This window comes from Gallinula chloropus (assembly GCF_964237585.1).
Source record: "Gallinula chloropus genome assembly, chromosome: 3".
Taxonomy (NCBI): domain Eukaryota; kingdom Metazoa; phylum Chordata; class Aves; order Gruiformes; family Rallidae; genus Gallinula; species Gallinula chloropus.
This window is the reverse complement of record NC_140087.1, coordinates 80056617-80081358: the sequence shown is the minus strand read 5'-3', so window position 1 is coordinate 80081358 and position 24742 is coordinate 80056617. Positions and strand designations below refer to the sequence as shown.

General features: G+C 37.4%; 1 protein-coding gene across 1 annotated transcript in view; it reads left to right on the top strand.

The window, feature by feature from the left end:
* Positions 1-24742, top strand: part of SLX4IP (SLX4 interacting protein) — a gene marked incomplete at its 5' end in the record, with an annotated part of 74663 nt that overhangs the window by 32027 nt on the left and 17894 nt on the right. The window contains 3 exons of the mRNA XM_084261134.1: positions 4891-4980; positions 8556-8670; positions 24556-24633. Of these exons, the coding sequence (XP_084117260.1) occupies positions 4891-4980; positions 8556-8670; positions 24556-24633 (283 nt within the window). The remainder of the gene's footprint in view (positions 1-4890; positions 4981-8555; positions 8671-24555; positions 24634-24742) is intronic.

The following is a 24742-nucleotide window of genomic DNA, read 5'->3' as shown; positions in this document are numbered from 1 at the left end:
TGCATCCAGTACAAGCAGCTGTGGATCATAGAATGTTTTAGGTTGGAACACTGTAAGCAGGGACATCTTTACTAGATCAGGTTGCTCAAAGCCCCATTAAGCCTGACCTTGAAGCACAGAAGGATGGGGCCCCTCTGGGCAACATGTTAGTGATCTACCACCCTCATTCCCCAATAATGTAGTGGATGTTTTTGGATGGCAGTTCATCTTAGAGCTATGCAATCTTTATAACGATCTACAAGCTTTGCATGTACTGCAGATCCAAGCAGTTCTTATTCAGGAAAGAGAAAAGGTCAAAAATGTAATGCACACACATTTGCTTCTTATTTTTTGAGTGTTCAGAAGAATGGACTTGTACCAAATTAAGGGTTCTTGCTCGTGGCTCCTTCCAGAGCCTTTTCTCTGATCTCTTCTGCTCTCTTTCTGAATCAGCTCATGAGAAATCCTTTTGTAATCACCAGTTCCTCTTGCTAAGTAACCTTTTGATTAATCTTCTGACAGTAAACCCAGAATGAACTGCTGGTTTCTAAACTCTCTCCAGAAATTCAAAGTTGGAAAACCACATTGCTTTGAGCAGTAACTAGAGAGGTACTATTTCTGTGCATCTTGACTATATGCATGGGGTGGGGGAATCTATTTTTTTATTCCACAAAATCTCTTAGCGATGCTTTTGCCACCTGGAGACTGATGATGCCTCCTATCAGTTTTGTCTTTGGAAGTCTTTTCAGCATCATGACATTTTTGAGTGGTAATCAAATCCAGTCTTATTTCTCTTTAACTATTGACATAATCTGTAAGCGGAGTAAATTTATCAGTGTAACTCAATATCACACCTTTCAGGGAAGAGGTAACGTTAGAAAGAAACAGTCCCTATATGTTACCCTGTAAAACAAGTTTCAGAGTGTAAGGCATGCTCCTCTTCCAGTGGAACTGGGAAACATGTTGTAAAATAATCTTTAACTGATATTGATTATAAATGAAACAAGTCTTATAGGGGGAAGCTATCGTTTTTCTATACACCAATTAATGTAACAAACTCCCCAAGCTTTTAGTACCACAAAGAACATTCTGATCTGAAGCATAGGCGCAGCAAACTTCAAGCTAACTATTACTGTTACCTATGTTTGCAGCTATCCTGGAAAGTGAAGGCATGTGTGACAGTTGCAGCTCGCCTCCTTCCTGCCTGCCTGCCCCCAAAAACTATCATGTGTTTCCTTTTCAACTAAGCATCAATTTATTCTGACCTTCCAGCCTGCATCCGTACAATAATCACAGACATGGGAAATGCTAATGTGTGCCTTGGGAGGCTGGCTGTCCAGTCCTGTCTGCTGTAATAATACAGCACACTCAGAGTGACATAACTGAATACAAACTCACCACGCTTATCCCCAGCATCCCAAGTATCTTTGTTTATAGTGACATGTTATGCTGTTTGAAGTGATGCAGTTTAAAGAAATGCAAGTACCCATGTAGTATGAGTGCTCTGATTGTAAAGATGAGTCCAGCAATAAAAATTATTTGTTTGAGCTTATCTGCTTATTGGGGGATTTGAGATAATAATCCACCATCTAATGCGGGCTTATCCTGGGCCAAGGTTTTAACAGGTGATGAGCAGATGACTTCCCTTGAGTGACTTACCACTTTGTGCTGGTATTTGTTCTGTTTACATTACATGTCTGGTTATCTTCTCCATTTGCAGAATCTATGAAGTGTTTGATATATTTGCATAAACAGTTGGATTCCTGAAAATATGTTCTGAATTAAAAGCGGTTACTGTACAACAATACGCTGACAACATTCTGTGATCATTTAAAGCCCTTTGTTTAATAACACAGTGAATGTTATTAGACTGTTACAGTAAGGGTGTTAACATTAAAATATAGCTTGTAAAAATGAAGTGGGTTTGAATTCTAGATTTATGGATGATATGTTTTATGGTTGATTCTTGACAGAAGTATTTCCCATCAAATCAGGTGTTTGGATTTCAGTTTTGGCAATCACATCTCAAAACCATTTTCAGTGCAAATTTTGAGGTTGAAAACATAAAATGAAAAATTTCAGTTCTTTTAGTTTGCCTTTTGGTTACAGTACTTCCCATCATGAGTAGCTTCTTGCAGCCACAGTGACTGGAAATGCTTCATTTTCTCTATCGTAAAAGCTAGTATTTTTGTGATCATCCAGCCTGTTAATGTAAACAGTGTGCATCTTTCTTCCACTCCTCTCTCTTACCTACAATTAATTGTACTGGAATTTAGTCTACAGAGAGAACTGTTCTTCTGCTGCTGGAGTCATAAAAGCTGTATTGAGCTGTTTAGTTTAAATACCCTACATAAAGCCATACCATGGGAAGGCATATGAAGTATAAATATAGGTATAGGATATACAATGTATTGTAAAATTGAGACTGCAAAGGAGCCTGCATGGGAGCTGTTGCTTATATCATGTTCAGGACTCAAGAAAAAAGAGAGGTAATAAGACCCAGAAAGATGTTGTCTTACTCCCCATACTCTTCTTTGTCTGTGACAGTTATGATTCCCTGTGTCCTGTCCAAAAGCTTTTTGAGTGGCAAAACTCTTGGCTTTTGGATGTTGGAATAGTTCCAGGTCTGCTGTCTACAAGAAGAGTGCTCTGAAACTCAGAGGGATAGAAATCTGCCATTGGGAAAGGTTGTCTACTATAAGGGTTTATGCATTATTCATATATGTTTGTTTTTATTTGAAGTAGTACAAATGTTTGGTGTGTTTGTAATATTTTAAATACATTTTGAACTGTTCCATCATATAGTTTCAAAAATGGTTTGTTATTTTCTTTTTTCCAGTTGATTCAAGATTGGCAAATGAGACAAATACTGCCAATCAAAAGAAATTAATTGCAAACATCATTTCTCCTTGGAAAACAGGTCTATACTTTGCAGCTATACCTGTGTATAAAAGCTTCTGTAGTCAATAGAAAATGATGCAAATTAACACATAGCATTCGTAATGAGAATTTTCTTGATGTATCAAATGCTTGTTCGTTGTTGTAGTGCTGACCCATGAATAATTTACTGGTTTTATAACATGCGGTGTCTGCTAACTTTGAAGTTCAGTAGTCAACTCAAAAGTTTGCTGGAGCTGACTAATGATTCACTAGAGATTTTTGAGAGATATTTTGTCATCAATTTAAAGCTTGGAGAGGTTTGCTATTGCAGCCATCTGGTAATTCTTGGCTCTCTGGAGGAAAGAGAAGCCTTTTGATAAAATAGATCAAAGCATTCTGTTGTTTCACTGACTGATACCTATAAGTAACTTAGAAGTTTCTCAAACTGATTTCACAATGCTTTGTCTCATTTGCCAAACTTTTGCATTCTAGTTACGATACAATAGTCATCATCAGTTTTATTTTTAGTATATAATTTTTAAATGCTTCTGTGCATGGATAATTTACAAATATGAGTAGTTTATAAACACTGACATTTCTAATTTCCCAAATATGCTGTCATGGTTAATAAAGTTGATGCTAAATCTTTTTTTTCTTTCTGTTAACTGTACAGGTGAGGGTACTCTCAGAGACTGTACTTACCATAAGCCTAATATACAGATGTACCTCTTAGGCTATAGGTATAGAGTAAAAACATGTATTGTACTGTTTCTAGACCTGATTCTGTTAGCAATTGGAGTTCTGGCACGGGGTTTGCAGATGTTTGGCAGTGAAAAGTGAATGTGAGGAGCAAGAGTTAGGACAGGAAGCATTGCAATGTCCACTTGAAACAAGCCCAATCTAAAGCTGGATTGTACATAAGCATTTGAGATTTGTCTGGAACCAGGATGTTATTTCTATTCTGTCAGACATTCCACATGTGAAACTGCCATGACCTGCACATGCCCAGTATTCTCAAAGAATGAGTTTATTGCATCACAAATGCGGCACAAGCAGCCAAAACAGAATGATGAAATTCACTTCTACCTTGCAAGTTGTATAGTTAAAACATGTCTGAGATTTGGTGCTGTGCTGGAGCAGAGGAAAGGGAAAGCATTAGCATTAATACACGTGAGAAAAGGTAGTGTTCTCTTGCTAGGGGTGAGTTAGTACACAGCAGACCTAAGAAGGTGTGTTTGTGCCATTCTCCCTTCCTTATAGTAGGTCATTGTAGTGACTGATGTACTGTTGAAAGAAACAAATTAAGCCTCATACGTCACACGGTCCTCAGTTAAAGCCTATCAAGGAATTTCAGCAATAATTGATGTGTCTTGGGAATGTAGCCTGTATCATCTGAACACCTACATAAGGTTTATTAATAGGGTAGCCTTGCTGTCATTTAACGATCCAAACCACATTATTGGATAAGTGACAGGTGTTAATCAATATTAAGCAGCTAAAACAAGTTCTTCAAACTTGCTGTTCTATACAATAGAAACTACATTAGGTAGTTTTGAGAGAAGAAAATACTTACAAAGAGCATTTAGAAAACTCTGAAGAGTTTTTGTGGAGTTAAAAGTAAAATGCAAACTAGATAACTGATAGGATACTAAACTGAGAAAACAGAATGATGGGAGTTTGGTGAAGGAATACCTAGCTTTTCACTTGTTAAAATTGGCTTGAACTCAGATTTATATACTCAGAGTATATAGCAGAAGAAAATGCCATGTACTTGTGCTTGTTATTGTTTAAATTTTCAGTGAGCTATCCAGGATAGGTCAGTGTGCTTTTTTCTCATTAAGCCTGAAAACAATGGTAAATTTGTAATTCCATACTTTATAAACTTCTACAGTTTTATGTTCTGCCTGCTGTATCTCTGAATCAGATGCATGTGCTTACCTGATTGTTTACCTCCTTGTCAGCTTGACATGTGCTTCCTGGAAGCTACAGTTGAACATTTATTTTCTTCCTTGTATTTTTTTTTTTTTTCAGTGTGGGAACTTTGCTGTTTTGGTAGATGTTCATATTTCGCCTCAAGGCTCCAATAAAGACACCAGCTGGTTTTCAGATCATGAGAAAGAGGTACAACAAATATCTATTCTACTTCAAAAGCATATGGTTGCAGGGAAAAAGTTGGATTGCCTTGAACTGTTTAGAATTTTTCAATATTATGAGAGTATTGTTAGTTATACCTAACTGGTTATGGTTGCTGTGGGACACCAAAGTCAACAACATGTGCTTTTTGGGTCACTAATGACCGCTTTCATTTTGCCTTTTAATTATTAAACTCTGTGTGTGTGTGTGTGTGTGTGCATACATGATGTGTGCATGCTGGTTTGATTCTTCTGAATTTTAATTTAAAAAATATATTTCTCATGAATGTGAATTATCCTGATATAAACCAGATTGTGACATTTTTGCAGAGGTTGTTGATGAAATATTTTCACAGAATCACAGAACTGTAGGGGTTGGAGGGGACCTCCAGAGATCGAGTCCAACCCTCCTGCCAAAGCAGGTTCCCTAGAGCGGGTTAATTTCTATTAATGTTTTTTTTTTTTTCCTCGTTCTGAGAAGTGTGAATGATGTTGCATTGTGGAGAGTGCGAAAAACCCCTAATGAGTATGCACGATATACTATATTTAGAAGCATTTTATCTCATGAAAAAAAAGAAAACCCTCCACAACAACAAATGAAACCTTGGAAAATCAGTGCATCAGCAGCCAGCAAAACCATGAATGTAACTTTCATCAGATTCCCTGTGGTTTCTGCTACAATCTTGTGATGAGTTACTGGCGGTAGTTTCCCCCCTCTTTCAGTCTGTGTGGGAACTTGAGAAGTTCCCTATTGCAGACGAGCGCAAGGCATGTTTCAAATGCCTGTGGACTTTCCCGCAAGTCTCCGTTACCGTCAATTTCAGCGGATAGCTTTCCTAATAATGGCATCATTAACGTGTCACTACAGAGCATCTCTGTGTCTCTCCAAGTAATATGGTTAAATAAAATTGAAAGAAAGAATAAACTAATCACCTGAGGGAGTGAAAGTGGAATATCTAACCACACGTGGTTCATCAGATTTAAGCTTTATTAAGCAGAGAAAGAAGAAAAGAGGGGAAATATTTGAGACTTCTTTTTTCTGACTAAATGAATACTCATTACCCTTTCTATTTATAACCAGCTTTACTATCCTGGTTATCTGACTTTTAAGTGTTTTCAAAATGTGTTTTGTAAGCCTGCCAAAACAAAAGATATGAATTTCAGGAAATTAGATCATGATTGATTTAATAAAGAGGCATGACAGGGCAGCATTCATTACATTTCTGTGACCGCACATTTTGAGTGAAGCGCAAAGGTTGCATATTTTTGACAACTGACAAGTGTGATTCTAATACCTTTACAATTCCCTTCCTCAAAGTCCTGTGCAGGATCTTGTTGAAGTAGGAAGAAGGGCAGTAAGGTGTTATATGCAAATTTTGCCTATATATATATTTTTATGAGAGTTTTTACGTATTCATTGCAAGTAGTTTTCTTCACATTTGTTGTTTCCAAGTTCTGGAAAATACTAATGGTGGTGCAGTCCTCTTTGCTTGTTTGTGAGGTGAAAAGGGTGCTTCTTAGACCTCTTGTAACATAAACAGTTTCTGCTGATCCCCTGCTTACCCTGGATGAAAGTCAGTGGCTCTCCGGGGACCTAGATCTGCCTGGAAGGATGTTAGGTGGGTGCGTGGGCAGAGACGCTACTGCGGAGAAGGGGTGCCGTGGAAGGGAGCCCCTTGGCAGTGCTGCTGCTGACCATGTCATCCCAGGCAGAAGGAGGGAGCGTTGCTGGCCGGTCAGCCGCCAGCTCCTGCTGGATCATGGGTGGGGTAGAGCAGGCCAGGAGCTAAATGAGTGCCCATAGACATGAGGCTGCGGCAAGGAAACATGGTGCATGTTGTCTAGCTGAGCACCCTAAAGACCACGCTTTGTGCACCGCTGTCACATGGTATATGTAGTCATCTTGGGGCTGTTGCAAGATGCACATTGAGGCATTTGGGAGCTTTTCTCTTTCTGCCCTTCAAATTTCCCTGACCTTTCTGTCCTCTTTTCCCCTGAACTAGCAAAGTCAAAGTTTTATACTGGTACCATAAGAAACATTTTATTAAACTGATTCCTATTCAAGTCATTGCTAAGATCTCTCCATATGCATTTATGAGGTCTCAGTTACAAGTTCTTTTTAGCCGTGGAAAGTACGTAGAGACAGTTCTCTTGAAGCCTGCTCTTGTTTATGCTTTCTTAAATGTTGGTCTGTATAGTTCTTTTTGGAGAACCATTTCAATAATATTTCCATAAGCATAACAACTGAAATATTTTCCATCTAAATTAAGGAAGTGCATGCTAATCTTTATTGTTGCAGAAGAAACTAAATACACACTGTGTTTCTTCTGCTTTCTCGACCTTTTCCTTCTAACCTGAACTCACAGTCCTGTGAAGGAATGTGTAACAAGATCACTTTAATGAGTTAAACAGAAGAATAAGTAGATAGAGTATTTTATAATTGTGCTCTTCTAGCAGAAAGGAAAATGTATTTCTTACCATAAGGAGAAAATAAGTGTTTGTGGTTGACCAATACATGTGCATTGCTTTCATTTAGAGCAATACTTTGTTGTTCTGCATACTTTCTAGATTAATCGAAAGTAAATTTCAAGCCAAGATATTTTAGTTTAGATGGTACTAATAGAACTTTGTCTATTGTCCAAATACTGTAAAAAAGGTAAAATGATATTTTTTTGTATGCCACAAGGTATCATTTCTGTGAGCACATAGTTAAGCACAATGGAAAATGAGAATGCTGAGGGAAGAGACTCAAATATGTGTGTATTTATTAATCTGAAACCTTATTCTGGTATTCTAGAGATTTATTTTTTTTTGTTTTTACTCCAAGTTTTGGGGTTTTTTTCTATGGTTTTTCTGGCTGAAGGGTTTGTTCTTCTTAAGATGTATGTGATTTTTTTATTGTGCTTCGCTGAAGGAAGTATGAAAGACGGGAACAATTATGTTTAGGAGCAGAAAAATTAAAATGAGCCAGTGGAGTTAGGTTGCTGTGACCTAATTAGCTCTGAGTCTTCCCCCCCAAATTACATTGAATTGAACCAAAATGTCTCATGTGGTTTATATTCTTACAGAAAAATCTAGACGCATTCTAGTGGAAGGTGTCCCTGCCCATGGCTGGGGATTTGGAACCTGATAATCTGTAAGGGCCTTTCCAACCTAAACCTTTCTGTGAAATACTGTGTTGACGAATCTTGAGAGGATTTTTATATATTTCTTTCTTAGATACCCAATGTTACAATATTTTAAAAGACGTATTTTACTTTGCATACAAATGAAACTAATTTGCTGTTCAAAAATTGTTAGTATTGTAATGTAGTTTATTTATTCTGCAAAGTTAAGAATTCCATAATATACTTTCTCTCTTGTTTTGTAGTGAAATTGATCCCCCACCTAATTCCAATTCACTTTCTAAGTTATGTGCTTCTCACATCTATGTAATACCTCAGTACTTAATGGCAGATGATGTTTTTCTGTTTTATGTGAAAGGGAGTGATTTTTATATGGATTTCTGTTGTGTGTCTGTGGACAAGACTGTAAATTTAAATAGATAAATGGTTACTCTTTCAGGAGGTTTGCATGCTGCTAGAAGAAGTTGTTGCTTCAAGGGTCAAACACTACTTGGAAGCACCCAGACGTGGTCAGTGGAAATCAATGGAACCATCTGGTCCTTTGTTTCTTACTGGTAAATTACGTTATTTAACTTTGAAATAAACTAAAATAAAGTATATAAATTGCTATTTTTTTTCCATGAGAAATTTGTTATTGGGAAATCCAGGAAGCCTGAATAGGTGGAATTTAGGTCTGAAATGACTTCAGCTACATTATTAGAAAAATTAGGAGGGTTTTAATTTTCTCTGTCTGTGAAAAATGAGCATAATGCTTGCAGTATGTTAGTATGAGAGTCTACCATTAGAATAAAAAAAGAATAAATTGTATAATCCTGGGTCTTCCACAGTTGATGAACATCTTGCCAGTTTGTTATAACTTCTCTTCTGACAATCTGTTCTGTCTTAAAAAGTTTATATGTTGTGATAAACAGCAGTTGCCATTTCACTGGCGCCACTGCAGGTTTGGCAGTAGTGTCAATCTGTACCACTACTACTACTTATAATAATAACTAATAGTAGTAGTATTTGTGTGTGAGGGTGCTGAGACTAATAGGTGCAATGTCACTGCATGCACGTTTTAAACTAAACGTAACAGTGTATTAAAGCACTCTAGCTTGTGCTTTCATGTTAGATCAGTTTTGGGGCTGACTGGCTTGCCAGTTTTTTCTTAATGCTTTTTCACTAACCATTCTGGTCATCATGGTGGGTTTTACAGTTGATAGGCTTATCTGTTGATGTTATATCACACAAGCAATTTGGTTTAAAATAGTTTATAGGAAATAATGACCTTTTTTATTACCAGCCTGGAGCTGGTTTTGAACTTCTCACAGAAAAGATAGGCTGCAATAATAAAGCCCTGTGTTGGCTATGGCTTCTCAGATTTCCTTAAATATTTTGAAATAGATCTCTACTGAAATAGTTCTGCAATTAATATAATTACATACTTATAACACACAATCTGTATACCAATACAATTTATTAATTCAGTGTCTATTGACAATTTTAATTTGGAAACCAATTCTTTGCCTCTCAAAATATTTACAGTTATTGAAAAGGTTTATTCCTATAGAATTTGATGGTTTCAGCTTTAAACGCTATTATCAATATTCATGAGTGTCTTTAATAAAGAATACATGGGTTAAATACTGCATGGTTGGCTTATTATTGCAAAATTTTAGGCATATGTAGGAACTGGATTGTTATGGCATAACAGGCAGGGTTTTTCCACTCACAAGTACACAATACTACTTAAGTAAAGACTGCTTCAGGACACAAAAGCATTTTCAAAAACTTTTTTTTTTTTTTACATTGTAAGTTGTAGTGACATGTTATCCCTTTAAAATATTATTGATGTTTATAAAGCATGTGAACTTTCAGCTCCCCATATTTTTCTGGTTGTGAGTGAAGAGAGAGAATTTTCTTAAAGTGAAAGCAGAGGAGGGTGGGATCAGAATTTCTGAGATTTGTTGAGGTTTTCCTGTGTTTTTATTTACCAAGTGGTATTTGTTATTGTTTATTTATTAAAGTTTTTAGGTTTACTGTCTCAGTAAAAATTGGGTTTTAAAAAAACATTTTTTTAAGGTAAAACTGCCAGATTTAAAATTTGGTTTTATATATAAATACAGATGCAACACTAATTTGAGAGTATTTATGAGATTTTAGGATCTTTTATCTTCTTTTATATAATGAACTTCTCAGAAAAAATACAGGTATGCTGCCCCACGGTTGTGAACCGATCTTCTGTTTGACTCTTTCCTTTATTTCCTGAAAATGAAAAACTTAAGGATATGCATTTTAGGAGGTGATCAGTAATACCTATGACAGTTTTAGATTAAAGAATATTTGCTTTGGATGAGGCAGAGTTACTGTTCCATCAGGTTTTTTTGCAGTTAATCTCACTGTCATTATTTAACACTAAAGATATAAAGGAAGAAAACAGTCTGTGATAACGAACATTCATGTTGAACTTAATTTCCAAATCTATCTCTTTCCTCTTCTCTCAGCCTGCTTTGCTCAGGGCTGTAATTTGTAAGAAAGGAGTGCTTTGTTCAAGTCCAAGAATCAAGTTTATTCAAGTTACATTCAAGTCTGTTCTTACCTGAGGAGGAAATAACAGAGTAAGTGGGTGTTCCGGAGCAAGTGGGACCTACCTTTAAGGGACTGACCCTTTTAGGTGAGCCACAAGTCTGATAGGCTTCAGTAGTTGACATTGATCAAATGTGGCTCAGAAACCTTTTATATTTTGTCTTATTCTCTAGGATTGCAGGTTTCCAGAATACAAAGATATGTTTCTGTGTTTTTTCACAAACAGATGAAATGCAAGATAGCAAGATAGCTGGCCAGCGTTTAGCTCACTGTGTTTTGTAGCATACAAAGAAACATGTAGGCTTGGGATGTGGCTGACTTCCTACACATACTGTAGGTGCTGCTGGTGAAATGTTTAAGCTTGTAGCTATCATTGTGCTAAGAGGTTATTAAAAGGTTTTGAGCCCTTCAAACTGAATGTGGTTTCTTTTGCTCAAAGTTATGCAAGTCTGTGTCTAGAGTTTCACTGCTGTAAAACCTCTGCAATTGCAAGGGAGAGTGTATCGGTAGAAGGAACATTAAGATGCTTATTAGCTGGTTATTTACTACTACAACTATCTCAGGTCAGCATTCCACCCCTATTTGAACTCACATCGTTTCAGGTTAATCTTAATTAGTTTGCTCTTTGTGTTGCAGGATGTGCTAAAAATTAGAATCAGGGTGATTAAACGAGTTATCAGTAAGATTTTTTGACAGCCGCTAATATAAATGCATGTTGCATTAGGATTTTCTTCAGAAATAGAAGCCAAGTTACCTTACTTTGAGCAGGTCTCATTCTGTGTCTCAACCTGTTGAGCAGACTGTTGTCAAGCTGACTACCATAACTATTTTGAAGAGAAAATTTCCACCTATCACATTATTTTTTTAGTATTAATATTATATTATGTTTAATATTAGTATTATTTAATAACACCTTTAGTTTTGTGGCACATAAAACAAATACCCATGTGTGTTACTTGTTAATTTACATTTCTTTTTCATTTAAGTTACACCCACACAGCAGTGTGTGGTGGGTCGCATACCATCTCATTAGGAAATCTGTGGGTGTTACACACAGGAGAAGAAAGAAAGAAAGAAAGAATGGAAAAATGAGAGAAAGTAGCCAAGACAAGCAAGTTCTTCCTATTCTTCCTTCTGTCTGAACAATTTCCCCACCCCTCCCAAATGGCCAGTATGAACAATTTGCCAAAGTAAGCTTTAATTTAGACTTTGGACATAGGGTTTGGTATAAACTTTCCATTTCCTGTGTTTAATTGATGTCCAAACGTGTTTGATTTTAGGTTGGTTTTTTTTTTTTTTTTTAAGAGAAATTTAGAATGGGGTAGATATTAAAAGCTTTAATGTTGCCTGCATCCATTCTGCATGGCCAAAATCATTCACAAAGGGCATCGATTGAGTGTGGTTCGCTTGTATTCTTTAAAGTTGAGTGAGTGGGACCCATCCAATAACAAAATCCATGTATTAGTGATCTTCTCTCATTAAAAACCACCCACTGCTTCACTTTGCAGATGTATAATCTTTAAAGTTATAACCTAGGGTTTTAATATATATTTGCACCATATGTTTCTACTTTGCACCACTTGTGCTACTCAATGACACACACTGGGTTTTGTGATGATGTCAAGCATCTTAGCGTGTCATCACGCTAACCTACTACAGACTTAAGCAAACTCAAGGCAGAGCCTGTGTGTCCCTGTTCGGCAGAACCTGGGTGGCTTTGATATGAGCAATGAGAATTAAGTAACTGAGCTGGAGATACTAAACACAGGAGAATGACGAAGGGAAGACTGTGGAAAATTTAAGGAAGAAGGCAAAGTCTACATGGGCACAGAGGAAATAAAAAGGATGATGTGAAAGGAGGGAAGAAAGTATGGCTGGTAAAAAGTCCATGTCAGAAACGGAAGGAAGGAAGGAAGAATGTGTCTTCTAAACTGACCTTCTTCCCCCTCTTGAGGGAGGAAAAATTTAACTGTGTTTATCCTACATGTAATTTTCAGATCTTTTCTTGTTGTTTCTCTTGGCTCAAGGGTGGAATATTTTTTCCTTAATTTCAGATCTTTTTATTGTATGGTCTCTTCTACAGTGAAAATAATCAGAGAGCCTGCTGTCACATGGCACAATGAGCTCCCAGCATGATTTTATCTGCTTTCTCTGGGATTGTGTATATTTTTTTAATGTTTTTAACCTAGTTTTCTAAGGAAATGGGACTTACTGTAATCATGTTTTCTCTGTGTGTGTCTGTCCATCCTTCCCCCAGTTGTTTTTTGCAAATGTGATTGAATTTTCTTGCAGGTAGAAGTCCTAGACATTAGATTTTGGGTCATTAACTTCTGATAAACTTACTGAGATGAGAAACTGGAAGAAGTACCAGCATTATTATGAATATTTCAGCCTTACAAAGATCTGGAGTCAAAGTTCACATCTTATTTAATATTTTTAAAAAATGCATAAGATGCTATTTCATAAGAAAATACATTTTTTTGCTTATGAAACTATTTTTGGCTTCTGTAAGCACACAAAAAATATACAATATATCATGATGGTAAATATTCCAAACTGTTTTGACCTTGCATTTCAATTTGATCATTTCTGATGTTTTTAAGGAAAATACCCTTGACAGACTGCCCTTGTTTGCTTCAGGAGTGTTCACTATTACAGTAGAACCTGAATTGTGTAAGATGTTTCTAGAGTATATTCCACATTATAACCCTGTAGCAGCAAAATGGATTTATTGCCACCCTCCCAGCTGCTACCTCTTACTCCTCTGCAGTGAAACAGTGTTTTGTTTGGTTTTAACTCAAATCCTTTCACCTATCTTCACAGGAATTTGATGGGTGCAACTGAAGGGGTAGTAGGCTATGGCAGATAAGCTACCGCAGGGGACTGAGAAGGACAGAAGTCTTTTAAATTAACTTTGATGTTTGCAGTTGCACATTATAATTTCTGTCTCTCAAAAGAATTATGTTGCAGCTTCTTTACAACAGACTCATTTATGATTTGTGGCCAAGTCCTGCAGATCTTTGTGAACTTTAAACTTACATTCATCTGTCTGTGACAACAGAGCCTCATAGCTCCCTGAAGTATGCAGTAACTTATGCAATAACTTATGAAAAATATTTTGATTAGTATCTTATGCTTAATATTTCCTGTATTTGCTTTAGATTACTTTTTTCATTTTTTTTTACAGCCAGATAGTGGGGAATCAAGGCATCTTTTTATCACCAATACATTTTTCTTCTAGAAGACTGAGTTTATGTATCTCAATTTTTTGTGTTGTTCTTGTCTCAGCGTAGAAGAAATTTGACAAGAACAGAGACACTCACAGAGATGCACTGTTTGGGTGATGGTTTTCTCTTTTCCTTAGATTATAATATAATAGAATTGGGAAAACCTCCAGGAAGGGGCAACAAAGTTGATCGAGAATGCAAAATATGGGAAAGAGTTAAGTGTGTTAGGATTCTTCAGCTTGGAATTTATATGATTTAGGGAGAACACCACAGACACCTACAAAATCCTTTTCTCTTGTCCCTTTTGAGAGCAAGAGGGTGTCAAAAGGGGGTATTGGAAGTGCCATAGTAGTCAGCAGAACTCTTTGCCAAAGGATAGTGGGTATGATAAAAGGTTACACTGAGTCCACAGAATGGGACAAGAACACTGGGGAGTAATTTGGAAGGAGGTACCTAATTTACAGATCCCCTCTGGTTCCATAAAAGCCAGAGCTGAGTGGGAGAGCATTGGGGAAATAACCGCACATGCTTTGCTCTTGTATTAGTGTCCCCTTGTAGCCATTGATAGGGACGTTTACTTGCAAGGCTTTTACCTATATTGAACTGTCATCTTACCCAGTGTGGCTTTCCTCATCATAGTTGGAAAATACCTTCAAGATGTCCAACCATCAACACTACACCACCGTAACCTCTAAACCATCTCCTGACGCACTACATCAGAAAAGCTTTTTTGAACAGCTCCAGGGACAGTGATTCCATCACCTACCTGTGCAGCCTGTTCCAATGGTTCACCACTCTTTCAGTTAAGAAATTTTTCCTAATAACCAATCTGAATCTCCCCTGGCATAACTTGAACCCATTCCCTCTTGTCCTGTCACTAGTTATTTGGGAGAAGAAGCCAACACCAGCCTTACTACAATGTCCTTTCAGGTGTCTATAGAGAACAATAAGGTTCTCTACAGGAGAACCCTTCAGCCTCTTCTTCTGCAGGCTGAACAGCCTAAGTTCCCTCAGCCTCTCCTCATAAAACCTGTTCTCCAGACCTGTTCTCTCTTCTCTGCACCGTCTCCAGCACCTCAATGTCCTTCCTATACCGTGGTGCCCCAAACTGCACACAGTGCCCGATGTGCGGCCTCACCAGGGCTGAGTACAGGGGTAAGATCACCTCTCTGGCCATGCTGATCATACTTTTCTGGAAAAAGCTTCACTATAAACTGAAAACTCACCAATATGTCAGCGAGGCTCAAAAATTGTCAGAGAATCTTCTGCACTTTCTAGATTGAAGGGTCCACCTTTGCTGGCTTGCTATTCCATTGGTATTTGCAGAGGCTTTAGCAACAACTGTCCCTGTTGTGTGTGGGACATGTGCAGCTGCAGTACCAGTGGGTTGAATGTATTCTTATTTTACTTCCTCCCCAGTTGCAGCTCCCATGTGAAGTTATTTGTGGTCTTGGATAGGAAATGAAATAGTGTATTTATTTTGAAGATACCTTTAATAAAGTGCTTTATATAGTTAGTGTTGTATTGAAATAAATATTTTATATTTAAAACAACAGGAGAGGTTTTCATTTGGTCTGTTTTGAGCAAAGAAAGGATTTGGTCTTGGTTTTGAAAACAGTCTTGACATCTAATGTTTAATCAATATCTGCCTTAATTCTGTTTGTTTCTCTTGCTTCCATCTTGTTTCCGTATTATTTTTTCATTTTATGAAAAGAGAAAATAGTATGAAAATTACTTTTAAGTATGTGTGTCTGTGGAAAAAAATGTGATGCATACATAAAGGTTGACAGCTGCTGTCTTATATAGGCTCTAAAGGTCTTTCTGTAGCATCCAAGTAGATCTTCATGGTAATTTTGCTGTTAGCCTTTATAAAAAGACACATATATTTATGCAAATTAAAAGTTTTTCTTTGGAGTTTTCATTATATAGTCAGGCAAAAAGTCATTATCCTTTAATCATATTTACTAATTGGAGTTATGTCTCCTCTCTTTATCAAAGCTGGCTAGAAGTTAATAGGCACTTAATATCTATCAGTGAAAACCGAAACCAGGATACTAGTTGGATGCAGATGTTGCAAGTTAGGTGAGATGTACCCAACTTTTAATATCTGGTTTGATACTCACTTGAGAATATCAAAGTGACTCTCATCTAGGCCAGGAAACACACAGCTGCCTCTTGAAAGAGCCCTTAGCATCTGTCTGTATGTTTGGAATCCACACGGAGAGATTTTGAAAATCTGTCCCTAAGCACCTGCTGGTTTTTACTTGCCTGATGCTTTTTTTTATGACTTTAGGTAATTTTTGTTGTGTGCTTTGTCTAGTATTTTTTTAAGCTTCTGTAGTCACTTGGTAGCAGGAATACAGAGGACAGGATATCAATGCACAGCTGCTCGGGACCTGTTTAAGCACCGGGCAAAATTGGACTAGGTAGCAGATGGGTTTGGGGGTTTTTCCATGCTCACAGCTTTGGTTGAAATGTTCTGAAGGATAAGCATGACTCTAAATTATCTTCTCCTGTCCTTCATGAACATGGCAAACAGGATTTCTCCTAGAAGCATTTTCTAGATTCTGTGGTCTGCATTTAACGGATGCTCAAATTCCTTGGGTTGGAATTTCTAAAATACCAGAGAAGAAATTATTTGGTTAGTATGACAGACCTGACTTTCCTTGGCTGCCTGACCTTTACAAATATGTGTGGGGGATAGCTTGAAAATGGATTTGCCTGGAATATGCTACAGATAAAGTAGTGAAGGCAGTTTAATATAATGTGTGCATTCTGCTAAAGAAAAGCATTTGCAAATAACATCTGAATCTGGTCTTTTCTGTTTGACTAAATTTTTAGTGTAGTATGAATACATGTCTAAGACTTCATCTTATCAGTTAGGGTATGTATAATTGCATTTATCACTTGCTACCATACACAGAGGGTTGTGTGTTTTTGATACATACCAGTTCTACCTCTCGTGCGTTACAAAAGCCACACATGCAGTGACCCTGTTGTGCTTGTTGTCCATGTGCAGATAATGGTGTGTCTCAGGGCAGTGGTGGATGCTGTGGGTTTGGGACATCTGAAAGAAACTCTGAAAACCTCTGTGTGTCACAGCGGTAGAGATACTATGTTTTTAGACCTAAGTAGTTTCACTGAGCAGTGATAGGAGTCATGAGATGGTTGGTATGTTTTTAAAGGCACGTAAGGGTTTACATCAGACCTTTGTCAGCAACTTAGGTTTGAGAGCTTTTAGTATTGCTGCATGTGGGGGAAATAGCTTGATTTAGTAAAAAACCCAGAAACCCCAAACCCTACTATGGAAATACTGATAATGAAAGTGGATAAAAAGGCAAATGTGATTTCTAAGGGGGGAAAAACCCCAATTTTATCTTTTTTCTTTTTTAAATTAACTGGGTTTGATAGCTTATTTTGCTTTTTTAAAATTAGTTCAAGTGTGTATTAGATGGAAAAAATAAGGATTTGCTTTTTATTTTGAGATTAAATATCAGGTTCCTTTAAAAAAAATGTAAGTACTGGTTTTATTAAATGTTGTTAAAGACAGCAATATTGTTTTGGTTACGATATAAGCAAGAAAGAATAGGGATTTGAATAAAACCTAAAAGAAATATGATTTCCCTAGAAATGTTTAGAGGAATTTACTTAATTGCAACCAGAAGTTTGACCTGGAAGTGTAACGTTTTGACCTTATAGCTGTCTGGTTTCCTAAATGTGTTGTTTTGCTCTCTTTAAACTGTGAGAAAATCTGTTTTACACTGCTTTAACCCTTGCATTGCCTAGAAGCCTTAATATAAGGCTTCTTAATATAAAAGTTCTCAAACTATCACCAGCAGTCTGAGTAAACCAAAAGTAGTCTCATTACATTTTTAAGAAAAAAATCATTGTAGGTATGTGTTGAACATTGAAGTCCTTTCTATTTATATTACCACTGGAAGTAATTGTGGGTATCATTTCATGCTTAAGTTCGAGTAGGAATTTCTTTTAAACTTTGTTATACAATAATGCTCTCCTTTGTTATTAGTTCTTAAGTTTTGTTATCATGTGACAAAGAGAGAAACACAGGTTTTTAAATTACAAACATTTTTGTGGGTTTATTTATATTTGGAAACCCTTTATAAGGTTTTACAGAAGTCTGTCCAGATAAAGATGGAAGGCCAATTCCTCAACATAGTTTTGTGCATGCTTTCTTCATGTACATAGTTCAGCAAGGGCAGTTACCTACATTTCATTGGCCATTGGGTGTACTAGATGTGTTTAATACACACTTTCTATTGACTACAATGGCATGAACCAAACTACACCAGCAGTTTTGCAGGGCCTGGACTTAAATTTCTAAAAAAATATATAGAAGTAAATAAAAATTAAGTAATGCAACAAATAATAAAGACTTGGGCTTGAAAAAGGAGAAAAGTCCAGTGCAATCTTGAATATGAGTTGTGGGCATAGTAACAGAATTTTGTTCTGACACCAATGTGAAGTGCTTGCTGGTTCAAGTCTGCACATGCCTCTTACAACTCACTCTCTTTTGAAGTGTCCTGTAGGTGATAGGGCAGAAGAGGAGTTGATGACCACCAACCTTTTAGCTCTGCTGGGCTATGCTAACAGGAGTCCTCAAAAAAGAAAGACAAGAGTGTTAATTGCAACCATACATCAGGATGAGCTTTGGGGAAACTACCTTTTCATGTTCATGCCATCTTTTTAAAGTTCTGCTGAAGATACCTGCTACAGGTTTTCCTTTCCCTGTCATTGTTTCCTATGATGCTTCCAGTGGTAGACTCTAAGGCTTTTTTCACCAAAACCATAGGTTTTAAGCACATGATGTAATATATTCCTAATGTTTTAATGACCCATGCCTAGAGACCTTCTTACTGGTAGAAAATTAAAGTCGTCAGATGTGGGAGCTATGGGGTTAAAACCCTTTCCTCACAGGGAAGGAGTTTTGCAGAAGTCGTTTCCTATTGCCAACAGAAAAAAAAAAAAATAGAACTTAGAGACCCATGAAGGGTTTGATTGACTTTATTTGAAAATCTTTCAGCATCATAGTACTGGCCCCCATGATTATGTTCTACTGAACAGTAGGGAGAACCAGTCATGTCTGTTAGATCCTGAAATGTTGAGTTCCACATTTTAATTGAGTTTTTGTCCTAGAACAGATTTTTAGGAATGTCAGGAATTTCTAGAATAAAAAAAATCCTCCATTTCAAATATTTCATGACATAAAAATAATGATGAAGCTCATGGATATTCTCAAGGAAAAAAAACAGAGACAGAGTGAAAGGACATATTTTTTGAGACATGTGCTTTCAAACTATGAATTTCCTAGTCCTTTGTACATCAAACCATCAGTTTGTTTCATTTTATCTGGAATCTACCTTAACTATTATCATTGTGAGGAATTCGGTGATGTAAGTGATATAAGCTGTGTCTGGCCAGCATTGGGGGGTGCTCAGCTTGATGTGCAAATGGGGCATCAGACAGTTTTTAACCTAAGCTCTACAGTCTCACGCAATTAATAATATGGTCATTGAGTGCCCCGTCACCATAGGGGTGAAATCAAATCTTGTCTCCTATTAGAAGACAGTTGTCTGTACCAGTGGTTCACTAACCAGCAAATACATTACTCTACACTTATCTGCTTGAATGCATTAGCAGGTGGTGCTGGCAATTACTGCTTATACATTATGGACATGTATGCAGAGACTGTATCTTCAGAGCTGTCTCCAGGACTGGGTCAGTCCCCTCTCCATCTCAAGTATTAGTAAGAGGAAGACAGGCTTTTTCCTTCAGAGCTGGTGTGTTCTCAGAACCTCCATCAGGTGCACTTCTCACCTTGCAGCCAAATGGTCTCACATATGCTTCTCTTGTCACTTCTTTCCTCCAGAATGTCCGTGACAAACAGACAAAGAAATGCCTTGTCCTGGATCCAGTTTGGCCAGTATAGTTCTTGTTTAGGAGTGAATTCTACACCTTTCCTGCTAGAGGAAAGCCCTGCAGCCCTGCTTCTGGATTTCATGAAAGGGCTTAGTGCAGTTTCACAGTTCATGAATCATATTCTGATGGTTTGAAGGTTTGAGAAAGTGTGCCATATCTAGCTATCAATGTTCTGATAGCAGAGAGGATTTTGCTAGGCATATTTCCTCCTGTCTTGATTAGATTAATTTAAAGGTTAATGTCTATCTTCCCTGTTCCCTGATGTGAACCAAATCTTGCCCCCCCCATCCTTGATGGGACAGATCTCTTACTTATTTGGATTGGCAGCTGGCCTGTGTTCAAAAGATTTAGCAGATAGAAGAATAGCACTAATACAAATAAAACTCTGAAACAGTGAGGAGAGGAAAAAAAAATAATCAGTAATCTGTTTTTGTCTATACTTAAACTGACTTTTAAGGCACCCTGGAAAAAGACACAAATTACATCACTAAATTTATTTACCAGTATAAGAGTTTGCAAGGTCAGACCCTGCAGCAATACTCAACCACCCAACGCTGCACCCAAGTTATTTTGATTTTCTTCAGTCCATAGTTTATGTATATGAATTTAATGTCCCAAATGGGGGGGGGGTTAGATATTAAACAATTTTATTTTAAGTTTGTTGGCTTTATTTTAAGTTGATCAGTTGACCTGTGTACTTGCTTGTGATTGTTACTTGAAATAATGGAAAGTTACAAAAATAATTTAAAAATTCCTTGAGCTGAAGGCAAAATGGATGGAAAAAGGGGTGCCAAACGGTGCCAAGGGGTGAAATAGTTGTGAGACCTGCTACTTGGTGTATAAAAACTTGCACTAGGTAGAGATGCTTGTTGTCTATAAAGTCTATGTAATTTGGGGTGTACAAGATGCAATGGAAATTCTGCACCCGTTCTGAACGAGATTTAGACTTACGCTTACATGGTGGCCTACTCTGGACCACAAACTCTGGACATGGCTGTTTGTTTTGGGGAATAAAAGCTTCAGGATTACCAGCAGGTTTAGAATAAAAAATTCCTTTTTTGTTTTGTTTACAAACGATCAGGAATTTGAATTCTGTGGTGAATAATTTTAAGAGAAGAAATAAGACTGCTAAAAAGCAGCATAATAATATGTCTCTAGAGCACTTTGAAGATGAAAAGCTCGACATGCTGTAAACATTATTACTAGTATAGTTTAATCTGTGTGGAAAAATTAATCTAGCATAAGCAATATGTAGATTCTTTTTTAAAATGTGCAATATAATATTTCAGAAAAATCTAATGCACCTGTGTATTTACTTTCACATTGTAACATATGAAATTCATCCTCTTGGTTTTTTTTTTTTTTAATCTATGTGTTGCAATAGTTTATTTGCTGCCTCCCAAAGGTAGAGGCAGTCCTAATCCAGAAAAGCCTGTCAGAAATGTGGAATGGCTAAACTGGGAGGAAAAATAGGTGGGTTTTTTGCTTGTCTTTTTTTTTTATTATTTTGAAGACAGTATAAAAATGTGATGAAAAATAGGTGTCTGTCAGATATGGAAACGTTTGAGGGGCACTTGGCCTTCTTAGGCATGTCCCGTGGCTTTGGAGAAGACTCCAGTAAATTGAGTTAGAGCCATGCAGGTGCCAGATTGTGCTGGCAAGTGAACACCTGCCAGGCTGCTCCAGATAACTCAGCAGCTCAGAGGCATTTTCCCAGGCTCCCAGATGAATGGTCCATAATAGCCGTGGGAGAGGGCTTCCCACTGCTCCACGCTCTACCACAGCCTCTTCTTGGCAGCCTTGGGGAAGCACAAGACAGCTTGGCTGTGACTCCTTTGGAAAACAAGTGCTGCTGGATAGTCTTACAGTAAAGAGTCAGCGTCTGATACTTCCTCTTGGTGTCCTGGGACTATGAAATAGAACAAGCAGGACAAATCACTGTTCCCTTAAAAGGCAGCACTCACCGCTACGCGCTTCAGCTGAACCTGAAGGGTGTCTTATCTAGAACCACTTTTATTCAGTCACATTTTGGGTTTCAGGGTCTGTGTATTTTGTTGGGTTTGGGTTTTTTTTTCTGGTTTGTTTTTGGAACCTGATGATTTTTGGTGCAGAGTTTTGAAATAACAAAAACAAAATTCCAAATCACTAACAGTTTTATTTCTGCTTCTGTGTTGGTAATCTACACGTGGACCTTTGTCTATGTAGCATGATGAAGAGGAGAGGGAAGAAAGATTGGGCAGAGTGGGTTTACTGAGCCTCAAATCAGTGAAACTGCTCTCTGTATTATGGGCTTCAGAAACAGTGTTTGTAGTTCAAGGTTCAAACTTACATGGTGTTCTTAAACTGTATCACTTGGTCTGACCTTCCAGATGTCATGACCAGCAGCTTTGGGTCCTTGGTGAATATACACTGGCCATCTTCCCCGGAGCACAATTCACAGCTTGCCCAAAGCCAACAGGAGTATATACTCATATATAGGGAGTACTGATCGTGGATCAGTCTGGAAGTGAAAACAGCCTTAGAATCCTGCTGAGCAAGGATGTAGACATTTCAAAAAGCTGCAATGGTATGAGCTTGTCAGATGAGGTTTTTTGTGGGGCTTGTATTTTAGTTTCTTATTTCATGAAGCCAAATAGTTAATTAAATAATGTATTTCTCTTGAAGGAAGCAGAAGAATAATATCACAGTTTTTATAGTTCTGCAGTAACTCTGGCAACTTTCAAACTAGGGAAGATTTGCTAATTCCAGCTGAGTATGGGTTAGATCAGCTGTCATATACAAGAGTATTTCAAAACATCAGATGAGTGTAGCTGTGTGATACTTTCAAAATATAGGTATCTTGAATGTAATACATCTTAAAATTTTCTCAGAGGTAGCACTAAGTAACAGCAAATCATCTCTTCGGGCTTTTTTAGCAAGTAGTAAATAATCATGGAAGCTAAAATGATTTCCTAGTGTTAGTCCCTCTGGGCAGAGCTTATTAGACCTGTGAAAGCTTTACAAGATGAGCTGACACTGCAGTAACAGTGTAGAGGTATCTTGATCTCTTATGCAATTATTTATTTTGCTGGATTTGAGGTAGGTGTTCTCTTCCAGCTGCCAGTAGCTAGCTGAACCAAGGGCCTTTAAGAGGAATTTGAAACTTTGGTCAGGCCACTAGTCAATCAAATATGATTAAACACTTACCCTCTTAGAGAATACCAAGATAGCAAGAAAAATAGAGAGATCTACATGTCACTGATTCATAAAAGAATTTCAGGAATGAAGTATTTTCCCTGTGAAAAGCAAGATTCACACTTTATCATTTTAACTTTCTCATAAGAAAAACACATTTGGAATATCCCAGGGAAAGGGAAGTGAAAAGACTCTTCATATTTACTCTCTGCTTGAAGATTTGTTTGCAGAGTTGTACTTTTAGGAATGCTGCTTCTTCAGTATCACAGAGGTCACAGTGGAAGATGCTATTACCACACTAATAACTAACTTATATGCAGGGCAAATTCTTTGATTTGGCTAATCCTACTAACAATGTTAAAGAATTGTGGATGCCAAACTGGAAATAGCTAAAAGTAATTTTCTTTAATTGTGCTCGTAAATATACAGTTAATGAAGCTGGTGGATTGCATCCAACTTTTTCTCTAGTGCTCATCATTTTTAAGGGATGGTTCAACTTGTCACATCTTGACTTGATCTCTAAAGGGAAGTCAAATTTTAGGTATCTTCCCGAGGGGAAGGAAAAAGATGGCTGATAAATTTCAAAGGGATTGATTGTGATCAATAAGTGTAGTTCTTAATGGGAGGGGATGCTGAACAGTGCACGTTGGTGAGCTCCAGGAGATATTCTGCAAGTAGAAGAGCTGTAAACTGTACAGGAGAGGGCATTCATTTTGGGGCTCATACTTAAAAATAAGGCATGGCTTGGCACTTGCTCAGTGGAGACTGAGACTGGAAGAAACAAACTTTCCTTACTTCTTTCTAAATGGGTAGATTAAAGAACAGCATTTCTAACTTTTTTGTGGTAATTGCACCTCAGGTATCTGACTGTCTTGGAAGCAGCAGTATTTGAAATCTTGCTAAACCCATCAGAGTCAGGGGAAATACCACTGACCCTCTTTTGCACATTCCTTTTAGTGAGGTGTACAGAGAGGCGATGGAGGAGTTGTCAGAGAAGCTAACATTTCCCAGTTTCAGTGGGAGTTAAGTTGCTAAATACCTTTATGAATCAAGTCCTAACTGATCTACTCAGGGTCATTTGGGAATTCAAACAGAACAAAAGTAAAAGCTGATTTCTTTAGCTGTAGCCTAGTAGTCTCTTTGATGTAACACAATCCTTTCTGTCCTTTTCTTATGCTCCTGGTGCACAGGGATTTATTTCTGTCATTGTCAGGAACAGAAACTGAAGCCTCTGTGTGTGTTACAGGTATCTGTAGGGTCATCCAGCCTAGACCTGTCTACTTATAGATACTTTGGAGTTTAAATGTAGGCATTTCTCACTTAATTTAGTGGAATCATAGATTATTAATAATTTATCAAGACTCCAGTATGAGCAATTTCTCTCTAGAAATGTTACATTAAAGTTACAATTTCTTTTTTATTCTGGAGCTGCTGCTGCTTTCTCTCAACCCTTTCTTTGCAGATGTGCAAGACTTTGAAACCAGAATGCCCAAGGTACCCTTATGCTTATTATTATCCCTTTGTTTTATGTTGCAGCCAAGAGCTTTCACATTACTGCCTACTTCATGAAGAGATGGGTTAATCTCCGTTGTGCTGTAGGGAAACATTATCGTGGTAAGAAATCAGTTTCTCATAGTGTTACTTAGAGTTTGGCATTTGGAGGAGGGAAAAAAGGAAAATACACCAATATTTTGTCAGATTTTGGTCTAATTAATCAAAATTT